The sequence below is a fragment of the Somniosus microcephalus genome, chromosome 21 (genome assembly GCF_052327205.1).
Source record: "Somniosus microcephalus isolate GS21.2 chromosome 21, FLI_Smic_1.0, whole genome shotgun sequence".
NCBI lineage: Eukaryota > Metazoa > Chordata > Chondrichthyes > Squaliformes > Somniosidae > Somniosus > Somniosus microcephalus.
In genome coordinates, this window is record NC_141007.1 from 28,981,120 (window position 1) to 29,002,950 (window position 21,831).

The following is a 21,831-nucleotide window of genomic DNA, read 5'->3' on the forward strand; positions in this document are numbered from 1 at the left end:
ATATGGTTGGAACAATTTTGATAAGTGCTGAACAAGTAATGAGTAATTTTAGCTTTGCAATGAATGAGTTTGATGCAGGATATTGGATGCAATTGGAAATGATAAATACCTGAATAGGTTTAATAGATATTGTTAATTTAATAAATGCTATAGCATGATTAAAAAGTAATGGTGGGTATGGAGTTTAATGTAACTGGGAAATGAATGATTAGCTCTCTGGGCCGGCAGTCATGCAAGTCCCAGAATGATTACAGTGGTCGGCACAAAACAGGTCTCGTATCCAGAAAATGGGTCAATTATTATGCCAGCTGCTTAAACTTTACTTGTTTGCAGAAGGCCACAGATCGTGTCTGCAGAAACTGGACATAGAAAGTGAACTACATCCTCTTTCACTTCATTCACATACACTGTGGCCTCGTGAGCAATAAGATGGCACCTGCAGAACACCAATTTTTTTTTTTAAACTACTATTTGATTGTTGAGAATACACTGTATAACCCAGTTTCACAGAACGGCTTAAATAAAGTTAAAGTTAATCACGTGGAGATGTTACATACACACCGCTGCCCCATTGTATTCAGAATGCATGAGGGGCCCATATATTGATTATATTTAAATTTGATGCACGTGTTGCTGTTGCCATAATGAGAGGGACATAAGAGTCGTCAACCTTCCAGGATTGTCCTGGAGTCACTGCTGTGAGCAACCCTGCAGATTAGATCATAAAGAGTATTGAAAATATAGTCCTGAGTTTCCGTTCAGTTACGCTGGTTTTGTCGGTGTAATTCGGCTGAAATCTGTGTAACCGGCGGAATTTCAAGTGCAAATTACGGCCAGCACAAATCAAGTTTCCGCGATCTATTGCACTGGATTTTTAAAAAAATCATGAGAAGTCGGCCCCGCCCCCAAAACTGGCCACGCCCCCAGGGTGAATTAAACAACATTGGGAGTTTCCGCTAATGGCACTCGTTTGTGGGTCTTCGAAGAGGCTCCAAAAATTAAGCTGGATCTTTTGGGTGCAAGGACACCAATAGGCACATTTTAAAAGCTGTTGAATGTAATTTTTTTAAATTTACTAAGAAACTGACTCCTGTACCCCAATATAACTAGCAATGGTTCTGTATAGTTTTTTTTTTTTAATTGACATTTAAAAACAGATTACCTCACAGGTGGTAGATTGAATAAAATTGCTTATTTTTTTTTTTTTTAAATTGATAAATCCATTTCAGCCAGATCAATCAAACTGCACCTAGTTACCACTCTTAAATATATCAAGGAGTATTTTTGAAAGCAGTATTTAAAAAAAAACTATGTTTTAAAACACTACCTGATTGCACTGGTTCATGGCAGATATTGTGATAACTCAAAAAAAAAACACACTTTTCAAAACTAGTGCAATTTTGGGTGCAATTTGTGGCCGTTTCACCAATTGTGCCCAAAGCAAAAATGGAAAACAAAAAGTTTCTAATAATACATTTTTTAATTAACAAAAATGTATTAAGAGTTGCGGCGGGGGAGGGGGGCGGCTATTTGATTGGATGATTCTTGACTGTCAATCGGCTAAGTTAAGAGTCTGCTTGCTTTCCAATTGGCGCAGGAAGGCAGCGTGCTGCAATGACGCCCATTGGGTGGGGGGAGGAAGTGGTCGGAAGCGGGAAGTCATGTGATGAAATCTCCAGGAATCCATCCAACCAGAGTTGGCAACCCTACCAGGGAAAACAGTGCTGACGTAGATTAGAATTTTGCCTCAAAATGCTGCATATTCTAGAAGCCAATTTATCTGGGCACCTTTAAACTCCACCTGCCCGAAGCTGCTATCTTTCCAACAGGACCACCCAAAAAGTCATTTTTTTAAAATATAAAGTTACACAATTTCAACATCAGATTCGTAAGAAATACTAAATATTAAAAAAGGTACAATTAAAGCTGCAGGTTTGAATCTTGTTTGGAACCCAACAACTATACAAGAAGACTGAGCAAAATCAAAGTTGGTAATTTATAGACAGGAATTCTTAACAGCTTACAAAGCAACAGTTGTTAGTTGCAGTGAACTCATTGTAACCTTTATCTACAGTGTGCAAACTGACATTTGAATTGGTTTGCTTCACTGCCCCTATTCATCTCAACAGATAACACAGGTCAGTGACTCTGAGGAATTACTCTCAAGATGACTCACAGGTACAGAGCGAACCAAAACACAAATTAATAACATAACCTTTCAAAAACACCAGTCTGTTTAATGGATCTTTTGATTTTCTATCTATTACAGCACAGTTGCCAGAAACAAACTTGGTAAATATGACCACAATGCACAGAAAGTGCAGAACCAATAGAAATTTTCTCTCCCCTTCTCTCAGGAAGAAGTTTAGGCTAGGCTCTAGTACCAGACCGAGCTGGGATTCTTCACAAGGCTAGTTTGCAAGTGTTATTCAACCATGGAATGCATCAAACCCACTTCTGTCCTCATTTAACACCCACACACAGGCACTTTCTAGAAGGAGTTACTGGGTAATGATCAAGAGCTGATTTCCCCCCCACCCCCTCCTCCTAAATAAGAGACACTGAAGCCAATTATTGCACCCCAATTAGACTCGCCATACCAGGGATCATACAGTCACGGAAGGTCTAAAGTATCAGCAACACTGCTGAACCATTGCTGGGTAAAAAGAAATATATTTTTCCACCTCTCCCTAATCGCATCACAGTTCTCACCAACCCCTCAACCTTCCCTCAGTTCGCAATTCCCATTATTTCTTCTCATCCACCTCCCCTACTAGATTACCTCACAGATGTGAAAGAACCCGACAAATTTCAAAATGACAGTAGTGGATGTGGAAGACTGCAGAGTCTCATCAACAAAATTTATTTTTTGAAACCATTATCATGATTTTCAAAATGTTAAACACATGACCTGGTAATATTGGTCTTTGCCATTTGTTCTTGATGACCTTTTGGGTTCAAATGATTGCTACAGAATCTTCCAAAGTGTTTTGCAGGATATTTTAAGTGCGTGTATGGATTTAACTTATGGCAAGTTTGAAAAAACCAAAGTTAGGTTAATTACAAGTGCACTGCTTATGGTGAAACAGACAGAGACAGAGGGTGAGCCCAGTTTCAGCCCTTTCCCTAATCTCTACTGAGGTGAAGCCCTGGGATAGGGAGGTGAAAAAATAATCAGTCAAAGCTCCAGCTTGGTGAACACCATCCAATGACCCTGGTGGAAAGTGTGCGTGTGATTGTTGGCGAGAACAGGGTTGGGCTCGGCTATGATGCCTCCACAATTGAGCACATAGGGGGAATTGTTACCCCCCCAGGGATGGGCGGGAGTGTGGCGGATTGTGGGTCGGTGAATAACCTGCTCTCGAGAGGCGGGTCAGTAATTATAATACTTAAATGAGGCTAGCCTCAGAATTTAGCAGCAATGTGGATTTAACAGCTGCAGGCTGGGAGACAAAGTATGGTGGAAATTCCCATCGACAGGAAGCAGCCCGTTAACATGAAGGAGACAATGCTGCTGTGCCAGAGAACCACTGCAGGACCTTAAAAGGGCTGGAAGCATCCCAGAGGTTGGAAGGGATGGCCCATTGAAGGGCTTCCCGAAACCTACTGCCACCTTCCCCATGGCCGCCCCAGGAAGCACGGTGGCATAGTGGTTAGCACTGTTGCCTCACAGCGCCAGGGACCCGGGTTCGAATCTGACCTCGGGCGACTGTCTGTGTGGAGTTTGCACATTCTCCCCGTGTTTGCGTGGGTTTCCTCCGGGTGCTCCGGTTTCCTCCCACAGTCCAAAGATGTGCGGGTTAGGTTGATTGGCTATGATAAATTGACCCTTAGTGTTAGGGGGATTAAATACGTGGGGTTACGGGGATGGGGTGGGATATGTGTTGGTGTAGGGGTTACGGGGATCGGGTGGGATATGTGTCGGTGCAGGCTCGATGGGCCGAAATGGCCTCTATCTGCACTGTGGGGTTTCTGTGATTCTGCGATATAACTCCAGAGGCTTCAGTACATAATCTGGGCTGACACTCAGTGCAGTACTGAGGGAATGTTGCATTGTCGGAAGTGCCAACTTTCAGATGAGAGGTTAAAGCGAGGCCCCACCTGCCCTCTCAGATGGATGCAACAGATCCCATGGCACTATTTCGAAGAAGAGCAGGGGAGTTCTCCCCAGTGTCCTGACCAATATTTATTCCCTTATCCAACATCACTGAAACAGATTATCTGGTCATTATCATTTTGCTGTTTGTGGGATCTTGCTGTGCGCAAATTGGCTGCCACATTTCAACATTGGCGACATTTCAAAATTACTTCGGTGACTGTAAAGCGATTTGGGACGTCTGGAAGTGGTGAAAGGTGCTACTGTAATTGAAATGCAAGTCTTTCCTTCTTTGAACACAGGCAGACGGGAGGGCAAGTCATCGGGGACCCAAGCCCTGCCCCCGTTTACACACGGCAGGCAGCAGAGAGGAAGAGGTCAGCAATGGTCCCAGTGGGAGGGAAATACCAGTTGGGGGTACAAGGCAACATTGTCCCTCATTCTCAGCCGCAATCCTGCTTGTGGAGGAGAATCTTGCCTCATGTTTCCTTGCAGAAACCTAAAGTAGTCAATTGCAGCATACACTAATGTTAGTACTTGCTGGGGCACAAGTCTTCCAAGTTTCTGGAGCTCACACTTCCCACTCTGTTCTTTTTACCCCGCCCCCCTTCTATTTTGCCCACCGTAATAATACAAACAAGCTGAGGCGAAGAGATCAAAAGTAATTCATCCTTTTGAAGTTGCTAGTCACGCACCCAGAGACAAATTGCCTGTCGCACAGACAGTGAGCTGCCAACAAAGAGAATAAACAACACGGAGACAAGAGACAGTGAACACAGGCCAGTGCAATTCATCAAAGGCAGGAAGCAATCATTTACATTAAAGCATTGATTTTAACTCTGTGCATTAGTGCAGCATGCAGGGGCCGGGGTGGGAGGGGAGGAGGCCAATGACAGCTGGCAAAGTCTGGGCCACTTTAGCATCCAGACCTCATTTCCACCTGGAAATCGCTACCTGGCCGGCAGGTGGAAGCGAGGTTTAGGGTTGTAGGAGGCCAGCACCAGGGGTCCAAGGGAATGATCCCTGGTATAAGGTAAGTGGTGACAGGAGGGGGGGGGAGGCAGAGGGAAGGGGAGGGAAGCCAGTTTAGCTTGCTGCCAGGTTTCATTGGTGGCTTCGGAATGGTGCATGAGTTGAATGACCCGGGACTGAAAGTGGAAGGAGGTCAGCGGACCCCGACTTTTAAATATTCATGAGGCCCCAGGCCTGGCTGTGGTGGGCGTCCTCCCCACGACCGAAAAAATAGAGCAGTGAAAATGGCAGTTGGCGCGAACATGTCAAAAACGGAGCGTGAAGTGCCCAGCCGCCATTTTAACCAGCCTGCCCGCCCCGTTCCAGCAGGGCGAGCAGGGTTAAAAATCGGTTCGTAAAACTCATGACGTCCGCAAGCAAAGATTTCATTACATCTTGAGGTAGGAGAGGAGACCAAATTAACGAGACACATTTCAGGGAATACAAGGAAGTACAGAAAAGAAAGCCTAATTTTGTTTAAAAAAAATTAAAAATTAGATGGTATAATCTTCTGTTTCTGATTCAGTGTGGTGGTACTAAGTTCTGCCAAAAAGGGAGGCAGGGATACTTGTTGAAGTAATTAGTCCCTTTTTAACAGGGGGCACAGTCTTCTCAAAATTGATGGGGGAAAATTGCAATTGATGAGCTTAAGTTGGAACGGTCAATGCTTTGATTATTTATTTATTTTCATTCCAACCCCTGAAAGGAAGAATTTGCATTTATATAGCGTCTTTCACATCCTCAGGATGCCCCAAAACGCCTCATGTACTTTTGAAGTGTAGTCACTGTTGTAATGCAGGAAACACAGCAGCCAATCTGTGCACAGCAAGGTCCCAGAAACAGCAGAGATAAACAGCAACAACATTCTGTATTTATATAGCGCCATTTATGTAGTAAGACACCCCAAGGCGCTTCACAGGAGCGTTATAAGACAAAAAAATTTGACACTGAGCCACATAAGGAGAAATTAGGGCAGGAGAGGTAGGTTTTAAGGAGTGTCTTAAAGCAGCAAAGAGAGGTAGAGAGGCGGAGAGGTTTAGGCAGGGAATTCCAGCGCTTAGGGTCTAGGCAACAGAAGGCACGGCCACCAATGGTTGAGCAATTATAATCAGGGATGCTCAAGAGGGCAGAATTAGAGGAATGCAGATATCTCTGGGGGTTGTGGGGCTGGAGGAGATTACAGAGATAGGGAGGGGCGAGGCCATGGAAGGATTTGAAAACAAGGATGAGAATTTTGAAATCGAGGTATTGCTTAACTGGGAACCAATGTAGGTCAGCGAGCACAGGGGTGATAGGTGAACGGGACTTGGTCTGAGTTAGGACACGGGCAGCCAAGTTTTGGATCACCTCAAGTTTACGTAGGGTAGAATGTAGGAGGCCAGCCAGGAGTGCGTTGGAATAGTCAAGTCTAGAGGTAACAAAGGCATGGATGAGGGTTTCAGCAGCAGATGAGCTGAGTGTGGTAAACCACTTTTATCGTTCACTATCGTTACACTATAGTTATCACTGTTATATTGTTCTCACTGTTGTATCACTATACGAGGTCGCCTCTTGTCACACTGTTATACCTGGGCTGACCATCACTGGCTCCGCCCATGGCTCCACCTACCTGCCCAGGTATAAAGGTAGTCGACTGGCTGGTATTCCTCCTTGCTGGATCCGATCACCCATGAGGGTGGGCTCTGTTATTTAGTCAATAAAAACCTATAGTTACTTTCCTAACTCGTCGCTTTTCATTGGACGAATTGATAGGTATATCAATTTTATTGACTAAATTTTAAGATGTCTCATCCAGACGCCCTGCCACAACAGCCACAGCAGCCTTCAGACGCCGAGCCGCAACAATCACAACAGCCGGCTTGGCTGCGAGCCCTCAGACCACCGTACCTGGATCTAAATCCACGGGCAGCGAACGCAGCCCTCGACTTCGATCACTGGCTGGGCTGCTTTGAAGCCTACCTGGAAGAGTCCAACGTGCCTCAGAGATCCAAGCTAAGAGTTCTGAACGCCCAACTGAGCCCTAAAGTATTCGCGCTCATCCGGGACCTTAAAACATACGAGGACGCCATCAACCGGCTGAAAAGACAGTACCAAACCCCGGTAAACCCCATGTATACCAGGCACCTCCTAAGGTCCCGCCCGCAACTGCCAGGGGAGCCGGTGGAGGAATTTTTACGGGTGCTACAAGCACTCGGCAGAGACTGTAACTTTAAAGCAGTAACGGCGGCAGAAAATACGGAAGACAACGTCCGCGATGCCTTCGTGAAAGGCCTACGGTTCGACTACTCACGGCAGCGATTACTGGAAGCAAAGGACCGCGACCTGGACAAAGCTGCAGCCCTCGCTCTCTCCCTGGAGGTGGCCCATCGGGACCAGGAGGCGTTCTCCAGGTACTGTTCGCGACCCTGGGACTCGGGCCCGACCCCTACCGCAATACCCTTCACCGCGCCGCCCCCGGGACCTACCTCAGCGTCGGCGTCCCGGACCCAATCGGGACCGCCACTGGCTCCGACATCGGACCCCCGCGGCTGCTTTTTCTGCGGCCAGGAGAAACACCCGAGGTCGCGCTGCCCAGCTAGGAACTCCACCTGCTCAACCTGCAGGAAGAAAGGCCACCTTGCTAAGGCCTGCAGAAGTGGATCTTCAGAGGCCAGCAGTGCCTCATGCGAACTGTGGGGGTGGCCATCTTCCTTCAAGGCAACAGAGGCCAGCATCCCCACACGTGAGTCATGGGGGCAGCCATCTTTGATCAAGGCAACCGACCCCAATAGTGCCTCATGTGAGTTATGGGGGCAGCCATTTTGTCCAACCTCGTGGGAGACGCCATTTTACCCACCACGCTCGACTGCCACCGTGCCTCCAGACCCGACGACCGCCTCACCCGCAGACGACAACGACTCGCTCAGCTACACACTAGCCTCCGTCACTCTGGATCAAGCCCGCCCGCATCACCTGTCCAAGTCGATGATGGACATCAAAGTAAACGGCCACGCCACGACCTGCCTGTTCGACAGCGGAAGCACGGAGAGCTTCATCCACCCAGACACGGTGAGCCACTACTCCCTCCCCGTCCTGCCAACGCGCAACTGAATCTCGATGGCATCAAGGTCCCACGCCACGGACATCAGCGGCTACTGTGTTGTGACCCTGTCGGTTAAGGGTACGGAGTATAAAAACTTTAAACTCCTCGTCCTCCCCCAGCTCTGCGCTGCCGTCCTACTAGGGCTGGACTTCCAATCCCACCTCCAAAGTGTCACCCTAGCATACGGTGGACCCCTCCCCTCACTCACAGTCGACAACCAGCGGATGTTAAACCGCCCACCGCGTAACACCTGCAGCCTATCCACCCTCAAGGTCCCGCCACCTTCCCTGTTCGCTAACCTAACCCCCGACTGCAAACCCGTCGCTACCAAGAGCGGGCTGTACAGCGCCGGGGACAGGGCCTTCATTAGCTATGAGGTGCGGCGCCTCCTGAAAGAGGGAATCATCGAGGGGAGCAGCAGCCCCTGGCGTGCCCAGGTCGTGGTCGTTAAGACCGGCGATAAAAATCGCTTGGTCATCGACTACAGCCAGACCATAAACAGGTACACCCAGCTGGACGCATACCCCCTTCCCCGCATATCTGACATGGTCAATCAGATTGCACAATACCGAGTATTCTCGACCATCGACCTTAAGTCGGCCTACCACCAACTCCCTATCAGCCCGGAGGACCGCCAGTATACCGCCTTCGAGGCGAACGGGCGCCTCTACCACTTCCTTAGGGTCCCCTTCGGTGTCACCAACGGGGTGTCGGTCTTCCAAAGGGAGATGGGCCGGATGGTCGACCAGAACGGACTGCAGGCCACGTTCCCTTATCTAGATAACGTCACCATCTGCGGCCGCGACCGGCAGGACCATGATGTGAATCTGGAGAAATTCCTCCGTACAGCCCAATGGCTGAACCTCACCTACAATAAGGAGAAATGTGTGTTTAACACCTCACGCCTTGCTATCCTCGGCTGTGTAGTAGAGAACGGAGTCATCGGCCCCGACCCCGAAAGAATGCGCCCCCTCATGGAGCTACCCCTCCCCCACTGTCCTAAGGCACTTAAGAGAACCCTGGGACTCTTCGCCTACTATGCCCAATGGGTGCCCAATTATGCGGACAAAGCCAGACCCCTCATGAAGTCCACATCCTTCCCCCTCACGGAGGAGGCGTGCGCGGCCTTCTCCCTCATTAAGGGAGACATAGCCAAGGCCACAATGCACGCAATGGATGAGTCCATCCCCTTCCAAGTGGAGAGCGATGCATCCGACTTCGCCCTAGCCGCTACCCTTAACCAGGAGGGGAGGCCAGTGGCCTTCTTCTCAAGGACCCGACAGGGCCCTGAGATCCGACACTCGTCGGTCGAGAAGGAAGCCCAGGCGATCGTGGAGGCGGTACGACGCTGGAGGCATTACCTGGCAGGCAAACGATTTACCCTCCTCACCGACCAGCGTTCGGTCGCTTTCATGTTTAATAACAAGCTGAGGGGCAAAATCAAGAATGACAAGATCTTGAGGTGGAGAATCGAGCTATCCACCTACGATTATGAGATCTTGTACCGGCCAGGTAAGCTGAACGAAACCCCCGATGCTCTTTCACGAATTACATGCGCCAGCGCGCATATTGATAGACTTCAGACCCTCCACAACGACCTCTGCCACCCCGGGGTCACCAGACTTTACTATTTCATTAAGGCCTGCAACCAGACCTACTCCATCGAGGAGGTCAGGACCATGACCAGGAACTGCCAGACCTGTGCCGAGTGCAAACCGCACTTCTATAGGCCGGACAAAGCAAGCCTGATCAAGGCCACCCGCCCCTTCGAGCGCCTGAGCATCGACTTTAAGGGGCCCCTACCGTCATCCGACCGTAATGTGTACTTCCTCAACATCGTTGATGAGTACTCCCGTTTCCCCTTTGCCTTCCCCTGCCCAGACATGACCAGTACCACGGTCATTAAATGCCTGAACGAACTCTTCGCCTTGTTCGGGTTCCCGAACTATATACATAGTGACCGGGGCTCCTCCTTCATGAGCGAGGAACTCCGCCAGTTCCTACTAGCGAGAGGTATTGCAGCAAGCAGGACCACCAGCTACAACCCCCGAGGGAACGGCCAGGTGGAAAGAGAGAACGCGACTGTCTGGAAGGCCGTCATCTTAGCCTTAAAGTCTAAGGGCCTCCCAACCTCCCGCTGGCAGGAAGTCCTCCCGACAGCGCTGCATTCCATCCGGTCACTACTTTGCACTGCCGTTAACGCCACCCCCCATGAATGAATGTTTGTTTTCCCCAGGAAGTCGACTACGGGAACCACTACCAACCTGGCTGACCTCTCCGGGGCCCGTCCTGCTGCGAAAGCACGTGAGGGCCCATAAAACGGACCCCCTGGTCGAGATGGTGAACCTCCTGCACGCCAACCCCCAGTACGCCTACGTGGCTTACCCAGATGGGCGGGAGGATACTGTCTCCTTACGAGACCTCGCACCCTCGGGCACTCCGGAGACACCACCTTTACCCCCCCCCACCACCCCCCAATTCCAGCCCAGGTAGACGGCATGCCAGAACCCCACGAGCCTTCGCCGACCACGCAGACACCAGCATTAACACCGGATAATGCAACACCGCCGCTGCGACGATCGGAGAGGCTTACGAGGCCTCCGGACAGACTGACATACCAGAACTGGTAGTACACTTCACCCCGCCGGACTCAAATCTAAAGAAGGCGTGAATGTGGTAAACCACTTTTATCGTTCACTATCGTTACACTATAGTTATCACTGTTATATTGTTATCACTGTTCTCACTGTTGTATCACTATACGAGGTCGCCTCTTGTCACACTGTTATACCTGGGCTGACCATCACTGACTCCGCCCATGGCTCCACCTACCTGCCCAGGTATAAAGGTAGTCGACTGGCTGGTATTCCTCCTTGCTGGATCCGATCACCCATGAGGGTGGGCTCTGTTATTTAGTCAATAAAAACCTATAGTTACTTTCCTAACTCGTCGCTTTTCATTGGACGAATTGATAGGTATATCACTGAGGCAAGGGCGGAGACGGGCGATGTTACGGAGGTGGAAATAGGCGGTCTTAGTTATGCTGCGGATATGTGGTCGGAAGCTCATATCAGGGTCAAATATGACACCAAGGTTGCGAACAGTGTGGTTCAGCCTCAGACAGATGTTAGGGAGAGGGATGGAGTCAGTGGCTAGGGAATGACTAGATAATGTGTTTTAGTGGGTTTCGTTGAGGGATAAATGTTGGCTAAGTCACCAGGAAAATTCCCTTGCTCTGCTTTGAACGGTCCCGTGGGATCTTTTACATCCACCTGAAGGGCCAGACATTTCATCGCCAAAAAGAAAATCAGACTAGGTGTACAATGGGCGGCTAATTCTATATTGTCCATTTAACACAAATGCCCAAAGTTAAAATTACACCATATGAGCACTGAAAATCAGAAATAACAACAGACTTCAATTCAGATGATGAGTTCTACTCAAATACTGACTTCTATCTCTTTCAGAAGCTGGCTAACTCACTGTGCTTGTCCACCATGGCCTATATTTAGATAAAAAAGGTGTTCCGTGACTGACAGTGGAATATTTTTTACCTTATAATGTCATCAGGTACAGCAAAGATTAGATGGTGTTTAACCTGGTCTTGATTCAAAATCATTTGCTAGAGGTGAAAGGGTATTGTGCTAAGCACTGCAACATCCAAACCATCTAATTAACTCTGAAAAATCTAAAGAGGAAGTTAACCCAGGCAAGTCTTTCTTATCTACGGCAGGAAGTGCTTCCAACAGGAATTTCCTATCAACATCATCATCATCTTTGAGCCTACAGACCGGGAACAGTCTGGGATAAAATGTGTTATTTCTGGAAAAAAAACACTCTCCGCTAGATGGAAGACGAAAAAGAAAAAAAGATAAGCGACCTTTCATCAACATTGCAAAGTGACGTAGAATGCCCCTTTGAAAGGGTTTTGCTGGTGGGACGCTCACATTAAAGGTCCCCCTCTCCCTCCCAAACCTTCTAACAAAACAATCCTCACACAACGAGAACATGGCCGCGCAGGTTATACTTACCTGACGACTTAGCATCAGTCAACTGCAGGAGCCAAATTAGTGGCAGTGGACAAGTAAAAGTGATCGCTTGGACACATACCATAATATGCAATGGCACTTTGTATTAGCTCCAAGTGTTAGATTGGAGCCAACAGAATGCAAAGTCATGGCAGGGCCGACGTCTTTAGCCAGTCTTGCTCCTGCTGGCTGAGTTAACAATGGTGTTGTGTTGGCACATTTGCACTCGATTTCTAATGTTACATTTGCCATAAAAAGTGATTTGAATGTAGTGCAATCAAGCAAGACGGGCATGAATACTTCAGCACTGGATGAACATACAAGAGGACTTAATAAAGTAACTCTGTACTGACTTATGACAGCTTCAGATCGGCAGCCAATAATAAAATGATGCCATTCCCAGTTGTTTCGATGGCAGGGTGCGCTGACAGTCTATGGCTGGTTTAAATGGAGCACTGCGCCACTATCCAACCAGCTTCTAAAAACCTTTTCTGACCACTATTATAATGCTTCCCTGTAAATCAACACACGAGGTATAACTACCTTCAAGGCTCAATGGGTAGCACCCTCGCCTCGGAGTCCGAAGGTTGTGGGTCTCAAGTCCTGCTCCAGGGACTTGAGCACAAAAATCTAGGCTGACGCTCCAGTGCACTGTTGAGGGATTGCGGCACTGTCGAGGGATTGCAGCACTGTCGGAGGTGCCATCTTTCGGATGAGATGTTAAACAGAGGCCCGTCTGCTCTCTCAGGTGGATGTAAAAGATCCCATGGCACTATTTCGAAGATGAGCAGGGGAGTTATCCCCGGTTTCCTGGCCAATATTTATCCCTCAATCAACATCACTAAAACAGATTATCTGGTCATTATCACATTGCTGTTTGTGGGAGCTTGCTGTGCACAAATTGACTGCTGTGTTTCCTGCACTACAACAGTGACTACACTTCAAAAAGTACTTCATTGGCTGTGAAGCACTTTGGGGCATCCGGTGGTCGTGAACAGCGCTATATAAATGCAAGTCTGTCTGTCTTCTTTTGGTCAAGCAACACTGGCCACCTCATATCAAACAACACAAACAAGCACAGTATATTGTATACTGTGTGAGGTTCACGGGGCTGAGACTGGTCTACGCCAGTAGCACGAAAGGGGCCGATAGCGAATCGGCAGCCCGTTCGGCATACCTCATTTCGATTTTCCTTTCCATTGACTTCAATGGCAGATCAATTCCACCCCCACATTGGGTCATGCAAAAATCCAATTTTTAAAGCCCATCAACTTGTTGTTTTATTAGAAAATCCCATTTATCCCAACCTATTTTTAGAGCCCTGCAGCCACACTTTATATATAAGCCAGAGCCTAGTTTTCCAAAAATGGGATTGAGCTGGTCCATGGCGCAGGTTGCCTCCACCTGGCAGCTCATGGTGGGTTGGGCCACACCAAAATTTCCAGGCCTGGCCTGCCCTGGCTTGTCTAGGGAGTTGGTGTAGGTCTATATAATGTGGAACTGGAGATAGTGATGGGTGCGGTCTATACCCACCCTAGGTGTTGTTGCCCCTGCCTCTGTTGGTTCCTCATTAACTCACCTTCCTTGTAAGGCGGTAACCACGAATTATGAAGGAACGTACTGGCTGGCAAAATAAAATCCTTAAAAACAATTGCAAAAGTGATGGGACAACAAAACCAATTGCATGGAGCAAAATGTAGCAGAAGGTAACAAAACCTGAAAAAAAAACCCACTCCAATAATTAACTTTAAACGCTGCTATTGTGACCTATTGGAGTAGATCAGACCCCGTGCATTTTATAGGGGTGAGACACTGTGGACCCACTCTCGCCTGAAGTTTAGAATTAGGTCCTATGCCAAATTTCCTATGAAAATCACTCTTTAATCAGCTTGTGCTCGCCAGTAGCACCGCCTCATTTTCTGCCCCCCCCCCCCCATGAGTTTTAAATATTTACATCAGTGCTGAAGAACTCCTTTCCCTGCCAATTATTGTTCATTAACATCTTTATTCACTTTGTGATTCATGGCAGTGCCGGCTTTAAAAAGCCAGAACATCTGTCAAACAACACCATAAAATGAGAATGTTCTTAGAAGATAATTCCACTTATAACTTGTTTTCAGAATTCATATAAAAAAGACATTCTTGTTCTGGCTGGACGATGACACTGGCATGTTTATCTGAGGCAAATCTGTTCAGCCAGTCTCAGTTTGGGAAATAGTTCCAGGTCCAGAGGGATGTTCAACATCTCTTTGTACAGTGAAATAAGACAAGACCATGTTTCTTCAAATGTCCTCACAAAAGAAATTCACTGATCCATACATTTTTTTTTTAAATTGCAAAAGTGTTATTATCTACAGGACTAATATTTCACACTTGCGAACCATTGATGTCAAGCTTTGCAGAGATCAGGATTTGTTTTTTTTACATGAAATGACTAGTAGGAGAGGTTGCAGAGATCCAGTAGACACAGCCATGGTTAATCACTGATTATTGACACCTCTTCAAGTATGTTGATGCAATTAGATGTTGAGGTTTCATCTCTGAACTATTAAGCAGCTGAACAGATAGGAATGGCCTCTAGAGATTTCAAAATGCTCTTTTCCTTCAGCTGTAGCACAGTGGTTGTTCGACTGACAGCAGAGAATAATGGCTAAGCAATCAAAGAATTAGCTTCCAGCTAAAACCATGTACAATCAGGGCGTTATAATTTATTTAGTAAAATTTCAATGTACGATTTGACCGCCTTAAAATTTAATCAAAGCTACAGGACACACAGCGCTGATTTTTGTGCTGCAAGTCAGAATGGCCAAGAGCTGGTGCAACTCTCGCTAGAATGTTAATTCGCTGGGGGCTCAGTCCATTTGATTACTTATTCACAACTCCAGGTGCCGACGTGGACTAGGGTTGCCAAACCTCCTGGACTCTCCAGGAATTGAAGATTAATCTCCAGGACACTGCTGCCAGCAAACCCGGGAGACAGAGACAAAAACAAAAATCACAGGGACATTAAAATAAAAAGTGTGCTTTTTGTTCCACTTTTGGTTATTAGTTATGAAAAATTGGACAAGGAGGAAAATAAAGCTAGTTGACTGGACAGGGTGGTTGGAGGCAGGAGGTCATGTGATGAGATCTTCAGGAATACCCTACTGTGGACAGGTGCAGGGAGCACAATAGTTACAAGTTACACATTAAGAAGTTCTAGATCTTTAAAAACAGGAAGTGGGGAGACATACTTTCTTACAGGCTTTGATAAGGCTCCACAGGCATCGTCACCAAGTCTAAAGGGAGAGAGAGAGAGCCAAGAAGTGAAAGGCAAATATAAAAAGGAAAGGAAACCTAAAGTATCGGTGTGAATCTGCAGGGAAGCGATGATACAAGCCCAGCACTCGACCCTCTGTTTGGTGGCTGCTGTGCAAGAGAGTGGCATCGTTTGCCACGCTGTCAGTCGTCAATATTGCACCATGCCGACAAGATGAAGGAGGCAGGCTCGAGGCCCCAGTTGGCTAATACAGTGAATGGCAGTGCCAGCCCTTTGCAACATTGTAGATGCAAGTGTCCTCTACAGCAGATGGCACAGTTCGGAATCTAGTTCTGTGGTGACCTGGACTCCATGAGAACAGTCTCCCTAGGCTACGTGGATAGACTAGAGAAGCTGGGGTTGTTCTCCTTGGAGCAGAGAAGGAGAAGAGGAGATTTGTTCGAGCTGCTAAAAATCATGAAGGGTTTAGATAGAGTAAATTAAGAGAAACTGTTTCCAATGGCTGAAAGGTCGATAACGAGAGGGCACAGATTTAAGGTGATTGGCAAAAGAACCAGAGGGGACATGAGGAAAAAATGTTTTATGCAACAAGTGGTTAGGATTTGAAATGCACTGCCTGATAGGGTGGTGGAAGCAGGGTGGTGGAAGCAGATTCAATAGTAGCTTTCAAAAGGTAATTAGATAAAAACTTGTAGGAGAAAAAATTGCATGGGTATGGGGGAAGAGCAGGGAAGTGGGACTAACTGAACTGCTCTTCGAAAGAGCCATCGCAGACTCGATGGGCCGAATGGCCTCCTTCTGTGCTATATGATTCTATAGGTCATTGCCAGGCAGGTGTACCAGGGCCTGCAGATAGAGTGGCATCTTGGTGGCTGCAGCTAGTTAAGAGTATTTTGCCTTTTGGTTGCCCTGGTGACATAGACCACGATTTTACTTATCTCGGTGGGTCCGTGGTGGGTAATGTCGGTGGCAGGTCCCGACCCCGCTGCCGTTTCCATCCTGGCCTCAAAGGAATTTCCCGTGATAGGGCTTGTTAAGCCCGCCCAGCATGTTTCCCCGTCAATTAGAGGAAGCGGGTCTGGTGACGCGTCATCAGCCTGTTTCCTTAAAGGGATCATGTCCAAATTTATTTTGACATTTGTGCTGTCAGTGTTCTAAAGCATTGAGGTGCTGCAAACACTGACCAGTACTGCACAGAGATGCAGGGCTGCACCCAGGCTCTCCCATGACTCCCTCCATATGCGGAAGACACCTCCCCAGGAGATCAACACAGCCTGGATTCGCATTGCAGAGGGGGGCACAAGCAGGGATGTGGTCAGGAGGACCTAGGTGCATTGCTGCAAACGTTTCAATGATCTCAGGAGATCACAAAATGTTAGTACAAAGCCACACTTTTCCTCATCCTGCTGTGCCTCTCATCACATCCTCATCACTCTGCCTTCCCTACCCTACTCCTGCACATCCTTACTCACACCAACTTAGCTTGGACCTCCACCCATCCCTCTCTATCTACATGATCACATCCCCATCTCACCAGCCACCACTCACCCTCATCAACATCCTAGTGCAATCATACCAACTAACAACATACAAGGGTAGGCACTTGGGTGTTTTATGCAATGTTTGTGTAAAGTTTCTGTTAATGTGGTGTCAACACTCTGCATTCTGGGACAGATTTCTGTGCACCTTTGGAAGTGGCTTAGTGAGTTGCAGTGAATGGCGAGACATAACGGTACCCCCCGCAATGGCAATGAGTGTGAAAGGAATGGCTTGGTCACTGTAGGGATGCTTTATGGTGTTGGTGTGGGGTGGTGTCAACCTGGCGCATCATGTGGCAGCCAGAGTGTACAGCATCAAGTGAAGTAAATCTGGCCATGGTGAGACTATCCCTGGCATCCTGGGCAGCAATGTGGTCAGGTGCTGATGCCCTGTGTCCTGTACAGCATCAGTTGATTGTGGAGAAGATTGGTGTTGTTGTTGGATCTGTCAATGGTGGGAGAGGTAATGAGGTCAGACTAGGTGGATACTTGTGTAAAGACTTGCAGCATGGTGAATCTATTGTGGAAATGCAGTGAGGAAGAGTTTGTGGCGGAGGGAAGATATCTCTAAGGTGGAAGATTTTACTGTACATTTGAAGCGGTCAACTCATCAGCTCAATGGCCACTGACCTCCTGCCTCAGCTTCACAGACGAGGTCTAGGCACAACGGGAAACCGGTGGGTGGCCTGTCAAATCCAAAAAGCTGGGAAAGAACCATGGATAAGCGGCTGTAAACAAGCCACTAATGATTTTAATTGCCGCCCCCGCCCGTCGGGTCTGCTCAGCACTGGCAGACCCAACATTGGGAAAATCCAGTGTGCGCGTTTTGACAGTAGGTCCCCGACCTGCTGTCAATCATTTTAAATTTAACAACTGACCCGCCACCCATCCCGCCCACTGAGCGTCGGCAAAATTCCGGCCATAAATTCTTACTGGCTTCAGAAAGGCTCAAAGGGCACCTTCTTTCGAGTCTAATGAGAGAGAGAGCAGTGCCACTGAAAAAGTATGTTGAAATGTGATTGGAGTGCCGTCAAGGAAGCATCAAAAATCAATCAGTCAGGCATGCACACATCTAGGTGGTGCTATTGCATCTTCTATCCCAGCTTCCTTTGGGAATAGAAGCCTCCCAAGGCACTAATTGTCTAACAATGCGATGTATTTTAACCTCTAGCCTGCAGATGAAGGTATAGATGAGAGGGCACAAAACACGTATTGTGTAAAATGACCTATCTAATATCCTTCCATAGCACCTCCTCCTCATCTTTACAACACCTCAAATAGGGGATTCATGACAAAAAAAAAATTACTAACAATTGGCACAAAGGCTCACAAGAACTTAAGTGCCAGCAGAAAAAAGGCCCAGAAATGGCCTGAAAACATTTACCTTTTTATTACTGTGCCCTTTAAATGAACTTTTGCCTGACTTCTCTGTCCATAGCAGCCCTCGATAACTAGTCTCTGCAATGTTGATTATGCTGGAAATGTTAGGAAGCTGCCCAGGATGTCCTCACCCCATTACAATATTTAAATTTAGCTCCTGTCTGCTTTATCAGGAGTTTCATTGCCTGTCCCAAGCCCTATGGAAAACATGAGCAACATATAAAATGGGTGGAGATCAGTCAGGAATGATCGCTGGCCATTTTAACGCCCCCATGCCCTGTTTGTGCCAATTTCCAAGGTGTAATGGAGACGAAAACCAGCCCCACATTCTGGTTTGTAGTGCGTTGGACTTTATTTCCTTTATTTTGTTGCTGCCAATGCATTGAAGGTATGTTTGTGGTACAAACAAGGCAATGTACATGTCTTTAGAGGCTCAGAACATTGTCTCCCGAGGTGGTTTCATTCCCTGCATTCAGAGCCATCCACTGGTTACCATTTATCCTGTCTGAGCTTCAGTCCCGCTCTGTACAGATATCTTGTTTTGATTTACTGGCTTGGGATGTTCTTCCAACGCAGGATTAGGACCACGAGTACAAACTGAAAAGTTGCAACTTTTGAAGAATTGGCCGTGTACGAACTTTATTCTTGCACAGCTGTTTCAGTGTTGCTTTGATTCTGTCTCACAATGTAAACAGAGCAAATCTGGTACACCATCATATTGTGGAACAACTTCTATTGAAAACAGTTCTGCAATATAAAATGCACCATACTATTTCACCAATAGCTATCAATCCATTGAACAAACAGCGCCTCGCCAGCGATGGAGAGTTCAATATGATTCGTAAGCCATATTATTCGGTTGAGAATCATCAACACAGTACTCAAAAGGTTACATAGTTATCTTAAGGCACAGAAACATACCTTTCCACAGGAACCTGTGATGTTTTCTGGTAGAATCTCTCTGCTGGGTCCCTTCTGCACAGCTGACTGGCTGACTGAATGTAGTGTTATTGTAAAGGATTAGAATCACCCAAAGGAAAAATGGAGAAGGGACAGCATTCTCGGAGAATTACAATCACTGGAGCACAGACTGACAGTGTTTGGAACAGAACAAAAAGACCAAACAAAATAAAATGATCAGCATCTTTAAGGCAAACAGCCAGAAATGTATGTGTGCTTGGCTTCAGAGGTGATGGTGGTACAGGGCGGTTAAGTACCAGCAGTACCATTAACAGCTGACTGCACCCAACAAATGGAGCAATTGAAAAAAAACAAAGGCCTGTTGAAGCATTGTCATCGGAGGCTGGACACACGCCAGGACCCAGAGCCCAGTGCGAGACGGACAATTAGGAATGTAGAGCTGAGCAATCACAGTTATGCACCAGATAAAACTCCACTGGAGAATAAAACTACAGTCATCTGGGAAATTAATTGCTGATGTTAGTATCAAAGTTAATCTTTTAAGAATTGTCAACATATTGGTCACCTAGTTAAAAGGCAGGGTCAAGACCAAGCACTAAACTGAAAACAGTAAACAGATGATCTTCGCATGCCCTGCCTGCACGTTTATAGTTACGCACTGATGATGGACGAGGTCAGGTAGAGCAGTTTTGTAATAGTATACAATAACCTTTTAAAACAGACTCAACAGTGGGACCTTAAAGATCATGATGTAAAACCTTTACGACCCGAAGACTAAACACTTTCATTAATTGAAATAAAATGGAGATAATTCTTCTTTTCTGAACCCCAGCCAAGAAAAGGCCAGATAAAAGACTGAAATCCAGCCGCTGTTAAAACATCGCACACAATTGTTTGAAGCAAGCGCCAAGTTGGTGCTCTTAGGGTCATTATGGGTCCCAAAACAACATTCTTCACAATCCACCCAGACCACTGAACAAAAGTACCATCATTATGCTCACATCGCATTTCATAGGATCATAACATTTTACAGCACCGAAGGAGGCCATTTGGCCCATTAGGCCTGCAACAGCATTTAAAATAATTTTTTAAAAAATGATTGAGGGTGCTGCCAGGCTAGCAACTTTGTAGATTGTAATAAAAGTGTAATTTGCACGCAGCCCATCCAAAGATTCCAATAGCAGTATAGCATATGGACTATTTGAACCTTGTGCCATTGCTAGTGCAGAGGTCCAGAGATACTGGTTGAGATGTTGGTTACACACACATGGCTTGTGCCAGGGCAGAGGTCCCGAGATGCTGGTTACACACACACATGGCTTGTGCCATTGCCAGGGCAGAGGTCCCGAGATGCTGGTTACACACACACATGGCTTGTGCCATTGCCAGGGCAGAGGTCCCGAGATGCTGGTTACACACACACATGGCTTGTGCCATTGCCAGGGCAGAGGTCCCAAGATGTTGGTTACACACATACTTTCAGCTGTGTTAGCATTCAAAGCATTCTATGAAATATTGATGAGTTTTGAAATATAGCTTTAAAAGAAAAGCAAATAATCAAAACTGATACAGTTAATGTGATTCCATTAGAAGGAAAGGAAAAAGCAAAGAGGAGCAGGAGGAAAGTATTCAAATTCTCTACGCTATCTGCAACTTGGACGCCTCAATCATCTGCACCTCGAGATCTGCCACCAGCTGGATTTGATTAAAATAAAAACATAACTTTTCATTTGTAGGGGATGGAAAATAAATGTGACAGGAATGATCCAAATGGTCGCTTGCCTCAACTCCTCACAAGCTGGGTGTCAGAGGTTTGCTGTAACTATTTCCTCATCACTACACTGGCTCTTTGCCAAACAGGGGAGTGTGTATTTGCTGACCATTGTGTGGCACTCCTTTACTGTGAGGAGATCCTTATGAGAATCCATAAACAAGGAGCATTAGTATGACATGATGAGTTATTGCATGGTGAAGAGCTCAAATACCAGGGAATAAAGGCGGCAAGTCAAGTGAAGCACTTTTTTTTTTTTTTTTAAGCACAAAAGCATAATAGAATTGTGCAATAAATTACCAGAAAGGTCATTGAAATGGAGAGCATAAATGGATTGGAGATAATTATGTGTGTTTATGCAGTGATACAGAACTGAGGTGATGGAGAGAGGTGGGCTTTGAATTCTCTCAAAAAAGGGGATGAACTCCTTCGGCCTAAGGATCTTTCCAGTTCCTAAAACTTCTTGTGCTCCTATGACCAAGGCATCACTAAGACACACGTTCATGGGGCTTACCATTTGTGTAGGTATTGACGTAGTACTTCCGACCCTGCGGCGATATGTAGCACTGCCAACCCTGTGGCAGGGGAGTGTGAGACATTTCTTCAATCAACTGTGGACTTACCGAGCCAGGTTTCTGTCAAAGACAAACACAAACGTTCAATTATTCCCAAAACTGCTGTTTGTAAGCAATGCATAGATTGCTACACAGTAAGTTTAAGTAACTTTGTCATATCCAGTAATGGA

General features: G+C 46.7%; 1 protein-coding gene across 4 annotated transcripts in view; it reads right to left on the reverse strand.

Annotated features, from left to right (window-relative positions):
- The window catches only part of gas7b (growth arrest-specific 7b), a 463,752-nt gene that overhangs the window by 221,354 nt on the left and 220,567 nt on the right, over positions 1-21,831 (reverse strand). For all 4 annotated transcript variants that reach the window (XR_015073045.1, XM_085963375.1, XM_085963377.1 and 1 more), the window contains one exon: positions 21,601-21,721. Coding sequence is in view for 3 of the 4 variants with exons in the window: in XM_085963375.1 (XP_085819501.1) it covers positions 21,601-21,721 (121 nt within the window). In the remaining variant the exon portion in view is untranslated. The remainder of the gene's footprint in view (positions 1-21,600; positions 21,722-21,831) is intronic.